General features: G+C 44.2%; 1 protein-coding gene across 3 annotated transcripts in view; it reads left to right on the top strand.

Annotated features, from left to right (window-relative positions):
* The window catches only part of MYO1C (myosin IC), a 60,821-nt gene continuing 48,323 nt past the window's right edge, over positions 1 to 12,498 (top strand). Inside the window, exon 1 of one of the 3 annotated variants that reach the window (XM_082492957.1) lies at positions 1 to 87. In XM_082492957.1, the coding sequence (XP_082349083.1) occupies positions 13 to 87 (75 nt within the window). In that variant the 5' untranslated portion in view covers positions 1 to 12. Of the gene's footprint in view, positions 88 to 2,143; positions 2,238 to 12,498 lie in introns of those variants that run through there. The other 2 variants (XM_082492956.1, XM_082492955.1) reach the window with 2 other exon arrangements.

Genomic DNA, 12,498 nt, shown 5'->3' with positions numbered 1-12,498 from the left:
TACCTTGGAAAGATGGAACTGCAAATCGAATGTATTCCTACAGGAGAAATCATCCGCGTGGTTAGTCGCAATGGAGAACGCAAGACTGTAAGCCTGGTTTTTATTGTTCTATTTTCCCTTCGTGTAATGTTAGTTACACGATTACCAGTTTGGTAACCATTGTTCTGAACTGAGAAACACTAGTGCAAAAATACGAGGGCTCTGCAAGACTGGTTGGTCATCGCAGTAACTGTAGCTGTGTTGTGAACAGTTTTCTCTCACGAGGATGAAATCGGTGACCGGGAGTTTAGAACATGTCTTAAAGTGTATGTCTTGTAGAAATAAATACTTCAGTGCACCAAAGTTGGCATAACTTGCAGTTGGTGTATTGGCCCACCCGTATTTATTTTATTGGAATTCTGGGAGCACTTTCAAACTACAAAGGAAGGGAAACAGCTTTGAAAAGAGGATTTTGATCCTCTTCAATATTGATTGTCCATGTTGTCACTGGATTCATGCCCTGAATATTATAGGAAGGTTCACACATCAAAAATTCAGCAGTAGAGGAACATATTAATGAACTTATTAATGTCTTGAGGAACGGGGTATTCTGTTAACTTGTGAATTTTTTTGACTTGGGTTCAGGGTTTGTTTGTGAGCAAATGGAAAATCCATGAGCTGATTATTTCTGGTTTTGACATGGTAGATGTAAATAGTTAAGAAAGACAGTACTTTTATGAGAATAATTTCAGTTTTCGGTACTCGGAAGGAATGGCCATTCTGTGTGTTTTGCTTCAGAATATTTTCTAACTGGATTTGTATACTGCTAATTGAAAGAATCTAAAGAGAAGGAACTGTGTAAAAACTTTTAAAAATCCTCCTTATGTTTAAATGTACCTAAATGCAACTGTGAATGTATATCTCTTTGTCATAGGTACTTATAAACTGTTTAATAGCTCTTCAGTTCTGGTAGCAAATTGCTCTGGGCAGAGCATCTCGTACCCAAGTACACATCTGTTCGCTGCGCTGCAGTTTCCTAGCATTGTCTTTCTAGTAAGTAATCTGAAACTCGATCTGAAAATTAGCTAAGACATTTACTGTGTGGATTACACAATTGTTAGGCAGAGTCATTTTACTTCAGAAAAAAACCTGAGAGCTGTGCCTTGCCAGGAGAGGAGATAGTGGCAATTCTGGTATTCTTTGGTTTCCAGTAACTGGTCCAGGAATGTTACGGACTTATTTGTAGTGACAGTAGAGGACACTGGCTGGACTGAATTGTCTTTCCCAGAGGGAACCTCATCCCAAGTAGCATGTGCCAGGATCCTGGGGGAGACATCAGAGAGAGAAAAGCTATTAGTTCAGCTTTCAAAAAAGTTTTAAATACTCATTAACAGTCCATAAAACTGTAATTTGCAACTTTGAGGGCAGCAGTCTGTATTTGTCAAGTGCTGTTGGTGCTGCAGGAACGGCCAGAGAAGAGTAGTTTCTGATGTCCTGGGCTTTAATACAAACAGAAGCTCATAGTTGAAGATTCTTTAAGCTGCTGCAGGAATGGAAAGTGCAGAGCTTTACCGTTTCAGCTCCGTGTGCTTCAGGCTGTTAGAATTAACTCCCGTGCAGAGTTCCCTGTGGATGCTGGCTGGGCTGCCGCCGGTTTGTTGCATGTATGAGACGAACCAAGACGCGCGTTGCCGCACAGTGACCTGCCTTCGCTCTGGCTTTGGAGAATCGCTCCGGAGCGTGCTTTGCCCCGCGTCCTCCTTGGAAAGACACGCTTTTTGACGATTCCCACAAACGGGCGCCGGTGGGGAAGGGATGGTAAAATTATCTGTAGTGCGCTGGAGGGGACAGGTGCGTCTGTCATTGTAAGTGACCGGAACGCGAACCGACGTGGTCCGGAGCCTTATCGGCAGGATGCTCTTGTCCCGAACAATGTAATCACTGCGAGCGGGTTCCTGCCTCCGCCGCGGGCGGAGGGGGGTCGGTGCTGCGGGGCCCAGCGCTCCCCGCTCCCGCCCTCCCGGGGGAGGGGAGGGAGGGGGAATCTGCCGGTCCCCGCGGCCTCCCCGCCCCCGCGGAGCTGACGGCAGGTGAGGGCGGAGGCAGGGCCGCGGCCTCCCCGCCCGCACTCCGCATGCCCGGCGCTCGGACATGCTCACTAGCGGCGCGGCGCGGGCTCCCGTGGGCAGTCGGTGCCGAGGGGTTGGCGGAGCCGCCGCAGGGCCCCGAACCGTGAGTCCCGGGGCCGCGGAGCGCAGGTGAGCGGGACGGCGAGCGGAGGGGGAGGCGAGCGGCGTGGCCGTGGCAGGACCGGGTCGAGCCGCCCGTGGAAGGGGTGGGGGTGACCGCAGCCGCGATCCGCCGCCCCGTGTTCACCGAAAAGCGCCGGGGCTCGGCCACATGGCCGCGGGCTGGCGGGAGCACGCTGCGGGCTCGGGGGCTGCCCGGGAGGTACCGGGGGGGGTATTGGAGCCGGGAGTGGCACCGGCCGGCGCCCTGGGGAGGGCGGACAGCCGCAGCTTGGCCGTTCCCCCGAAATCAGCGCCCTTCCCGGAAACTCTGAAATTTCCACGGTAGAAACAAACGACCCTTTCAGAGCAACCGGCATCCGGGCGGCCGCACGGCGTGTCCCCGGCAGCCCGGAGGAGTCCCTCCCCTCCCCTTCCGTAACGTTCCGAAATACACTCCAGTAACGCTTCCCTGGTTGTATGCCAAATATAGCCAGCTCCTGCCTCGGACAGAGTGAATCCTGCCGAGGCAGGAGTGAGGAAGGTGTGTTTGGGCGTGGGGGCAAGAGAAAGGCTGCTCCGGAGCTGGAACGTGGCCGTGTTACGGCTGGTGTGTCAGGGAGGTCCTGCCTTATTCTTCTGAAGAAGGGTTTTCTGTACATACTGAGCTTGTTTTCTACGTTCTCCAGCTGTTGTGTGCTCACTGGTGATATGTCCCGCTGTTGATAGCACTTGCATTTATGCTGGAATAATTCTTCCTTGTTTGCCAGTGCTTGCACAGGTGCCTAAGAGCACTTCATGAAGAAAGCTCGGTGTTCTTAGTCCTCTCTTACAGGTGGAGAAGTTGTCAAACACCATAACTTCTCTAGCTTAGACCAGGGGTCTGTGTCCGCGCTAAGACTCGAGGGTCCCTGTCTGTTGTGCTGCTTTCTGTGCCAGTCTTCCCCTTTTCTAATATGTGATTGATGGAAGGAATCTGACTCTGCGCTGAATTAATGTCTCATTCTAGTAACCTGAACTTTCCAAGTAAACCAGTTTGATCTGCATCCTTGTGTTTAGGGGGATTACAGCATAAAAAAGATTCTGAGTTACGTTACAGGGATTATTTTCGTTTTTATTTGTTCTATGATAGTTGCTTGAGGTGGAAGGCTTCTCCAGAACTACTTGTAGATGACAGCTGCCTGGTTTTAGAAAGTGACAAATGAGAAAACTTGCTTGTTTGGTGGGACAAGGCATGAAAGCAGAACCACATTGGGAAGAAAGGCATTTTTCTTTCATCTCCTTTTGGAGCAATAGACAATTACCAGCTGTCAGCACCTTTTCAAAACTCTTTTAGAAACTGCCTAAGGCTTACAGAACTGATGAGTTCTTAATTTTTACAGTAGGCCCTGGTATGGCAACCACTGTCATAACACTTAAGGATTTTCAGTTTTGATACTGGATGTAATCCTGTGTTTTAGGGAGGGCCAGTGTAAATAGAAATGTTCTCTTCTGCCAATGGAGTGCTAGGCTGTATGCATGCTATCCTAATTTATCATGACATAAAGGATAGATTTTTTTTTTTAAAGGAAAAAAAGGTCTGAATCACAATACACTAAGGGAGTGAGAGATCCCATGTGACTCAGATCTAGAGTGTGCAATTTCTGTTGTCTTTTGTATAACTAATAGCAAAGAAACATGTGATTTGTGATGCGCCATCAGAATTTATAATATCAAGAACAAAAATCATAGATCTGACAAAATCATTCAAGTCAGGTAGAAGTTTGGGGATTTTATTTTTATTTTTTTTAAATTTGATCTAAGCCCACTGGAGGAGGGACAGGGAAAAAATGGGGGCTAAGGAAGCTTAATAACAGATCAAATGTGTTTCTTTCAATGAATGAGCTCAAACTCTGTGGAGGTTTTTATGCAAAGGTAAGATAGTCTCAGTCTTGTTCCAGTAGTATTCAGACATTCAGGATTTTTCTATTGTTTGTAGTGTGATGTTGCTTATAGGACCCACCTCATTGTGTTGGGAACTGCGTGCTTTCTAGGAACTGTACTAATTCCTCTACCACTGTCAAAATGGACTGTCTGTTTCTCCTGCATTTCGTGCAAATTGCAGCAGCTGGCCACAGTCACGGAGCAACATATAAACTATAGGTCCCCTGCGTTTCAGTCCATTGCCCCCTCCCTCAGCCGAGTGCTCTCACCTGGCAGTTTTGAGTAGTTCCAGCATGCAAAATGTTGAGGATCACAGGGCTTAGAGCACTTTGCCTCCCGGTTTGAAGGAGTAACAGGTGAGGACTGTTCACAGGGTGTTTTCAAATAACTAATGCCTTCTGTAGGACAAATTTATATTTGGGAAAATGCAATGTGTTACTGGCACTTCAGAAAAGGAGTTGGAGAGAACTTAAAGTATGGCAGATTGTCCTAAGGATGGTGTGTCCTACTGCCCTTTGTAAGTGGTGCAAACGTAACTAAATCACTTGTCCTTTTATACAAGCTAAAGAACCATTTATAAAGGTGTATTTGTATGTTTCAGAAATGTTGCTGTGGGGAAAACCCTTTGTCTTGTGCTTTGGCTTAACTGTATTGGTGACAGGCAAATGTGGTTTAACTTTTCAGAACTTCCCCAAATTAAAGCTGAGTAGGCAAAACAAACAGGTAATTTGTCTGGAGCAGTTTCCCAGCTCGTTGTTTGAGCACATAAACGTCTCTGCCTGCACAAAGAATATGATAGCACTGGAAGAAATGTCTGGGGTCAGGTGGGGATTGTTCTGTTGGTAGCAGCAGTGCTTTGTACTGGTGTAAAGCGACTGCAATTACAGCATGTTTGTCTTCCGTCAGGGGTTTTACTGTGTTATATACTGCATTACAACCACACCGTGAGTGATGTGGTTGGTTTTGATGAGGATTACTATTCCTGACTTCGATAGAAACCATACAACTAACCTTCTGTCATCTTTTCTAGTGGATGAGGTTTGTATGGGCTGTCGTTCTGTGAGATTGTGATACAGCTATTTTTCTGCCCAGAGGGAGCCACTTTTACTGTGCCTCTGTTTGGACTGAATGATCTCTCTGCTGGAAAATATCCTGCTCTATGTTTTGTGCTCTCCTTGTTGATGCATTAGTGGGGTAGGTGGCCAGCTCTTCCCAGAAAGCATTAATAAAGATGTAAGCAAGCAGTATAAGTAAATGGGAAAGGCCAACAAAGTTTTGTTATGACAGAAGGTTCTGAGTGGACAAATCTCAAGTAATTTGTTACAAGTGACTCATGTTCTGTGGGGGTGGAAGGCCTAGGATTCTTTAAAGCCCTGCCCTGCGTTATTTAAATACTCTTCAATACACTAAGGAGCAGCAGGGCCAGTACCTTTTCTGTTTAATATACATCTTCAGCATAGACTATCCTGTATTAAATTCCTGTACTGGAAGGCGATAAGGGTTAGCATTTAGAACTCCTGTGACATTCCTGCATGCATGGATAGCTGTCCCTGGCAGCTTTTTTCTTTAGGAGAGCGCTTGGTCATGTGTGAATGACCGGCTAGCTGTTCTTCATGGGGACACTTGCAGCCCTTTAACTGGTACATTGACCTTGGTCCAGCTTGGCCACCACCCTTCCTGTAATTCAGTTCAGCTGGTAATAAATGGCCATAGATTTTTAGCATTTGGCAGCACCTTTGGAGTGCTACAGTGTTTGCCTTCTAGGCAGTAAGGTCCTGGAGCTGGGCAATACAGCAGCCTGCAGTTACTGGAAAGTTTTGTAACCAAATGGGCAGTCTAATTGGTGGCAAAGCATGTTATGTCAGAATGTGTTCTGATTTTTGCCAGGAAATTGATAGTCTATAATTCACAAAAAAATCCTCCGTCCATGCTGTCCCAAACAGATTTTTTTTTTTTTTTCTCCTCATAAAAGAGCTTTCTAAAATCGTTGCAAGGCAAAAAGAAGCATGTGGACACAATTATGGCCTTCAGCCTGCTGTTTGGATGCACACTGGACATCATAAGCTATAGCTGCTTTAAAAGGCCGTGCCTTTAAATTATGATTTCAGTAATTTCTTTTGGAGGTGCTTTTCTGGTAAAAGTTTACCATGGATGTTTGACTCTATTTCCTTGTAGTGTTCTGACCAGAGATTTCACCCGTACAAAAGGTGATGTAGAGATGTGGTCCTAGTCACCATCCTAATGTGACAGTGTGTACTTAGAGCCGGAGAACAGCCTTTGTAGCGGTTTTAAGACTTCAGGGAAACCTTTGCATCTTAGCAGCTGAGGCTGCATTTCATTAGTTAGAGTGATCTGCGGTGCCTTATGCCAGCTGACAATCACCAGGTGTATTTGGCCATTTTACTAATGAAGAGGAGGATTATTGAAGGAGCTGTAATTCAACCAGAGAGCAATGTTTGTCGGAGGATTTTGGTGAGCTCGCTGTTGCATTTTTTTCATCATTACCATAAACTCAATATTTTATGGTTGTCTTTATGTCTGTTTTCATTACCACCTGCTGCCTGGTCTAGATGGGATATTCCTGTCCAAGAAAGAATCTTTGCTTCAGAATTGTAACGAGAAATTGAGAACAGCAAAGAGGGTAAACTCAGCGCTCTCGCTGTGTTTATTGTTCGTGGCTGAAGGGTCCTGTTAAGTCAATGTCCAGTTATATAATGAGGAGATAGTGATCGGTTTAGCTTTTTAGAAAATTAAATTCCACTGAAACAGTATAACTGGAACCATAGAAGTAGGAGGAAAACTATTTTCCATTCTGAAATATGTTTTTGTGTAGTGTTGCGAGTTGGGTTTTTTAAACTCACTAACAGTACCTAATAACTTCTACATTATACAGTCCACACTGAGTCATTGTTTACTCAGGGAAATGACTTTCAACAGCCAGACTTGTTTGCTAACTTTAATAACTAAAATATGCAGTTCCACGCATTATAAAGCAGCACACTATAATCAACGTTTTTTAAAACCAAAAACTGATACCTATTTGCAACACCACACAATGTTGCGTTATAAGTAATATTTCTGCAGTTCAGGTTTTGATCTGCAGCAAAGGCTGATTGTCCAATGGTGCAGTTTTGAGAAAAGGGAAGATTATTGCACAAAAATATTGTTGTGGGTTTTTTCTAGAGTTTTATTGAACCTTCCAAATTAGAGACCAGAAAGCCTTGTTCTCTGTCCATGCATCTTGTTGTTTTAAATAACAGGTTGTCTTACACTCTTAGGATTTTGGAGTCTGTTCAGAATTGCCTCTTCTGCATCTTGGGAGGGAAAGCCACACCTTTGCACCAGGAAGCCAGGAGTTCTCTCTCTGACAGAACTGGAACTTAGACAGCAAAACAGATGTTTCTTTTGCCTTGTTTTAAGCAAGCACTGAAGTTCAGTTGCAAGTAGTTTTCTTGCCTTTTTTTTGACTGTTTATCTGCTGGTTTCTGTTCGCACATTATTTTCTCACGGTTATTACAGGGAGCTTTCCTACCCATCCATTACAACTATTAGGATTATAATAACAATCAGGGTTTGTATACCGGATTGTTTTTTGGTGTGCTGAACAAACAACGCCAAGCGCACACAATGCAATGTAATAGGGTTTCTCCATCAGTTTGTTCATGCGGGAATGAAGTGGGGGCAGCTAAGCGTGCTGGACTCGCATGTGAAGGGACAGTGTGGGAAGACTGTTTGGACTGTTAAAATGTAACTTTTGAAAATATTTCAGATCCTTCTTTTGAATTTATGCATTTCTGAATTTTATGGTCAGTTGTCTTTCCTTTTCCTTCAGAACTACTAAGTACCATGTAATTAGAAAAATATTGCAATTTGGAAGAGAAGATTCAGAGGAAAATAATTACTGGAAAAGCATAGTAATTTATAATGAAGAACTGCTTTTACATCTGTTGCATCTTCCCAAAAACAGCAAACAAAAAAAAGTACCTATTGCATTTCTCAAGTAAACGAAACACTGCATTTTGAAGAGTGTATTTAAAATGCGTATTTTTGATTTCTCCTAAAGTCACAAGCTTTTTTGGCCACAATTTTGTTTGACAATAGAAAGGAAAGGTTAAGGTCTTGTTTGAAAATGACGGTAAATATAAAATACATGACTTCCAAAATCCCCATTTTATTTGTGCATGGATTTGTTGCTCTTCGAGTTGGAGGAGGGGATCAAAAGCAAGTTCTGCAGAGAAGTACAGAGTGTGTTTTTGTGTGCCTGATAGTAGCACTCTGTGGGAATGCAGATGATTTCTAACTTTAATCTTGCTGATCTTCTGTCCGGAAAGCCCGTGGATAGGAACTGGGAACAGCAGCTTACGGAGCCATTAGCAAACTAGAACATCTATTATTTGTTTAAACAAGCATGGTGGGGGTTTGCATCATCCCTAAACCCTATGAAAGCATTGCTATGAAACTCTGATTTTTACCATCCCAGGATTTCTTGTATTTTACTTTTGTACCTCCATTAACACAATTAACCGTACAGCGCTGTGAGAGTCCTAGCAGGATTTGGAGGTACTGAGAGAGCCAGCATGTTTCCTTGGGCGTAAGATCATGCTGTCATGCCTGTAGGATGTCTGGATGGATGCTAGCTTGTTTCTGGTCAGCTAGGGTGTAGAAGGAGAAGTCAAAGTATGGATGCATATATCAAGGTGAGACACTGTTGACAGGATAGGGAACTTACATATTCATAACCTTAAGGGGATTTGAATATTTTGTGCTGGCTGAAGGGGTGGGAATCTGAAAGAAATTAGAGGCCGAAAATGTGTGGGAGGCTAGAAAGAAAAGTGGAGGCTGCAAAGGAGTGGGAAGCCAGAAAGTAAAGTAGAGACTGAAAAGGAGTGGGGGACCAATAAGTAAAGTAGAGACCGAAAAGGAGTGGGAGGCCAAAATAGTGTGGGAGGTCAGCAGGAAAAGTAGAGGCCAAGAAGAAGGGTAGGCTGGAAAGGCTTGAGGGGAATAAAAAGGCATGGGAGGCAGAAAAGGTTGGGAGGCCAAAATAAGCCTGTGTCATAGATTTGACTAATCTTATTTTGCTCTCGTTTTTGTCTCTGCATCCTCCTGAAGTAGTGGATCCACAGACTGTTTAGCAGAGCTGAAGAAAATTAAAGTTTAGCCTTATGCAATAGCTTAGAGACAAATGCCTGTATTGTGGCTCTTTTATTCTTTCAGTCGGTGCTTAGTTTCAGCACAATTTTGGGTTCCAGCAGGAAGCATTTCTTTAAATTGTTTGAAATCTGGGTCATCACAGAAGTATGGATGAGCAGTAGCACTGTCTGTCAGTTAGATGTTGGCTGCCTTAAAATGCTATCCTTTAAGATCACCAGGATGTCTCCTCAACTCATAGAAGAAGCAGTGCTCTCATGACTGTTTACGCAGGGATTGGAGAAAGCTAGAAGCAATTTGGGATAATAGATGGGATAATTTATACAATTTTATGAGGTATTTCTAAAACAGGTGTGTTAGAGTCCCTAGGACATTTAAGAAAAACATGTGACAACATAATGATACGAGCACAATATCTTTTCTTTTTGCCTGATATAATTAAAGAGTACATGGGTTGATTGTTATGGGCCATTTATATATTTGGGTAAAGCTTTCAGATGTTATTTGTCTCAAGTATAAACTAATCTGATTTGAGATAACTGTGTCCTGATGTAGGGAAGAAGTATAAAGGAAAGGAGAGCAAAAGAAAAAAGAGTCAAAGACATCTTCCCAGAGATTGCAGTAGATGGTGATCACCTTGAAACCTTCTTCTACTGCGTTGGTGAGAGCTACCAGAGCGGGGGTTGTCTGGTGCTGCGTGCCTGGCAGGTAGTGAGTGTCGGGAGTGAGGACTTCTGTTTTGCTCTGGCAGCTTGGTCATGAGGGCACCATGTGAAGAGGAAATGTTGCAAGAGATGTGACGTTCTATATGCAAAAAACTTGCAGAGTGAAAAGGGGGTGTTTGATCTCTCTCTCTCTAAACAAACCTGACCGGTTGCCAAGTGTCTGTTTCTGCTCTGATGATTCCGTGTCTAGGTGGGGACAGGTGGGAGCTCCTTCCAACCTTAAGCCTTGAATATCTTTACCTGGCAACTACTGCTATCCAAACCACTTTCTTAGCTCAGCTTGCAGTGGGAGGAAAATTCCTCAAAGTGGCTCTGTGTAGGATGAGAATGTGAAATATGTCCAGGCTGAAGTCCATGGAACTCAAAAGCTGTGCTCATGTAACTGTTTACTTTTTTCCTAGAGGGTTTAGGTAAGTTAGTTATTTGCCATCGAATGCATTTTTGCCCGAAATACTGATTGTCTACCATCAGAAATAGGTGGCCTCTGTGAAAGGATCACATTGCCACCTGAGTGCAAATAGGGAGTGGAAGAAAATCAGTGTTGATGCAGGTTGAGTGCACATGTCTGGAAAGAAATCTTTTCTGAACGTTGTGCAAGCAGGCTATTACTTTCTGAGGAAAAGCTTTGTTGTGACAAATCTTGGTTTTTATTTTGGATGGGCTGGAAAGGTAAATTCTGGTATAAAGCTCTAAAAGTAGCTGTCAGCTTGGTACCTGGCCTTCTGTTTTGAGCAGTGAATTTCTCTGGTTAATCTCTCTAGCACTGTGCTGGACTCTTGAAAGTGCTTTTCAGGCCATACTTTCACTGGCCCCAAACCAAATTATCTTAATTGCAAACCACTTATCTGAACTGATGCTTAGTCAACACAAATGTGACACAGTGCTCGTTAGAGTAGAAGATCAATCAGTGTTTAGTGTGGGCTGGATTGAGATTTGCAGATTGATAGGGAATGAGAGGGTTCATTTGGGTCAGTAACTGGCAGAGTGATGAGTGAGTGAAGTTGGCTTCCCCCCTCCTCTGTGCTTGCAAGCAGAGTCCAGCATCGTCAGCCCTCATTTCTAAGGCACCTGCCAAAACGTGTCAGTTGTTCACAATCTCGTTGAACAGCAGACCAGTGTAGTAGCTAGGCGTGTTTCTGCTGGCAAACCTGGTGTGACATATATACCCACATGCATCAGGTTAGGTAATTTATATTGCTGATTTCCTGATCATGGAACACTATAGCTGACAGTCTGTAGCCTCTAGTGTCATTCCTGGCCTTGTCCTGGAGGCTGCTGGTGGGGATAATATATGTGCATCACTTCTCAAATTTTCAAATGTTTGGAAGCATGTATATGCGTAAAGGGTAGGGGACGAAGCAAGCAGCCAGAGAGTCTTAGAGCTTCCTCCGTGTCACTTCCAATGAAATGCCCTTTCTTTACTTGTCTGCCAGGAGGATGTATTCTAAGATAAGCTTATACTGACATGAAGTTCTATTTAAATTGGTTTCACTGTAGTTCTCCACTCCCTGCCTTGTACCTGCACTGCCTTTGACCCTTTGGTGAATCAATTGAAACAAAGTTTGGAGAACAATGATGAAGGAAAAAAAAAAGCTTTCTGTTTATTTGATTCCCTGAACTGTCTCATCATAGAGCTGAACAGATCTCAGTCCCCGTACAGAGGAGGGAGAAGGTCAGGACAAGCACAGCTGGGGACAGAGGATGGGCTGTGTCACAGTAATGTCAGCTGTCTAGGTCAACATACAGCAGCCTGAAACTGCCCTCTGGCACCTCAGAGGGCACTTTCTGTGCTCTTTTCCCCTTGGAGAAGTGTCTGTAATGTAGTGCTGTGGGAATGATGTCTTGTATAACTGTTCTCTTCTTATGCTACTGTTTTTTGACCCTTGAAGTCAGTAGTAGCGAGGAGAAGTTTGAGTTTGCTAGAAGGTTCTGCAGTTGTACTGGTGGACTTTTGTGCCCTGGTGTGTGGGCTGATTGGCACTAAAACCTCCCAACTTGTGGATGTGGATCTGGGCCAGCTGTTTGGAACATAAATGGTAATTAGTTGTCTTCTAAATGTTGGCTTTATTAAGATTTACAAATAGAATACACTGTCTGCCCTCCACTTCTTGTAATGGGCATTCCCAAGCTGTAATACTTACTGTAGCTCCTAAGCAGTACAGTGACCCTCTGCCCACGGAGTACCTGCATTGCTGTTGCCCATTAACATGGTATCAGGTCAGGAATAAGGAGGCACTGATTAAATCCTGGTACGGACAAGCAGGTTCAATACACTTAGACACTGAGCCGGGAGAAGCTGGTGTCTGTTCTGCCTCTTGCCCAAGCAGCACGCAGAGTGGCTGGGGTTCAAAGCGGGGAGCGTAGCCCAAGTCAGAGGGGTTTAGGCACTGATATCTGGTGTGTTTTGCTCTCTCTGGAGCAGATATACCTCTGCCGCTTCCCAGAGCATTGCCGTTTGTGGGAGAGCATTGGGGCCTGGAGGGAGGACACCC

This window comes from Vanellus vanellus (assembly GCF_965231255.1).
Source record: "Vanellus vanellus genome assembly, chromosome: 19".
In the NCBI taxonomy this organism is placed as follows: Eukaryota; Metazoa; Chordata; class Aves; order Charadriiformes; family Charadriidae; genus Vanellus; species Vanellus vanellus.
This window is presented reverse-complemented; position numbering and strand designations above follow the sequence as displayed.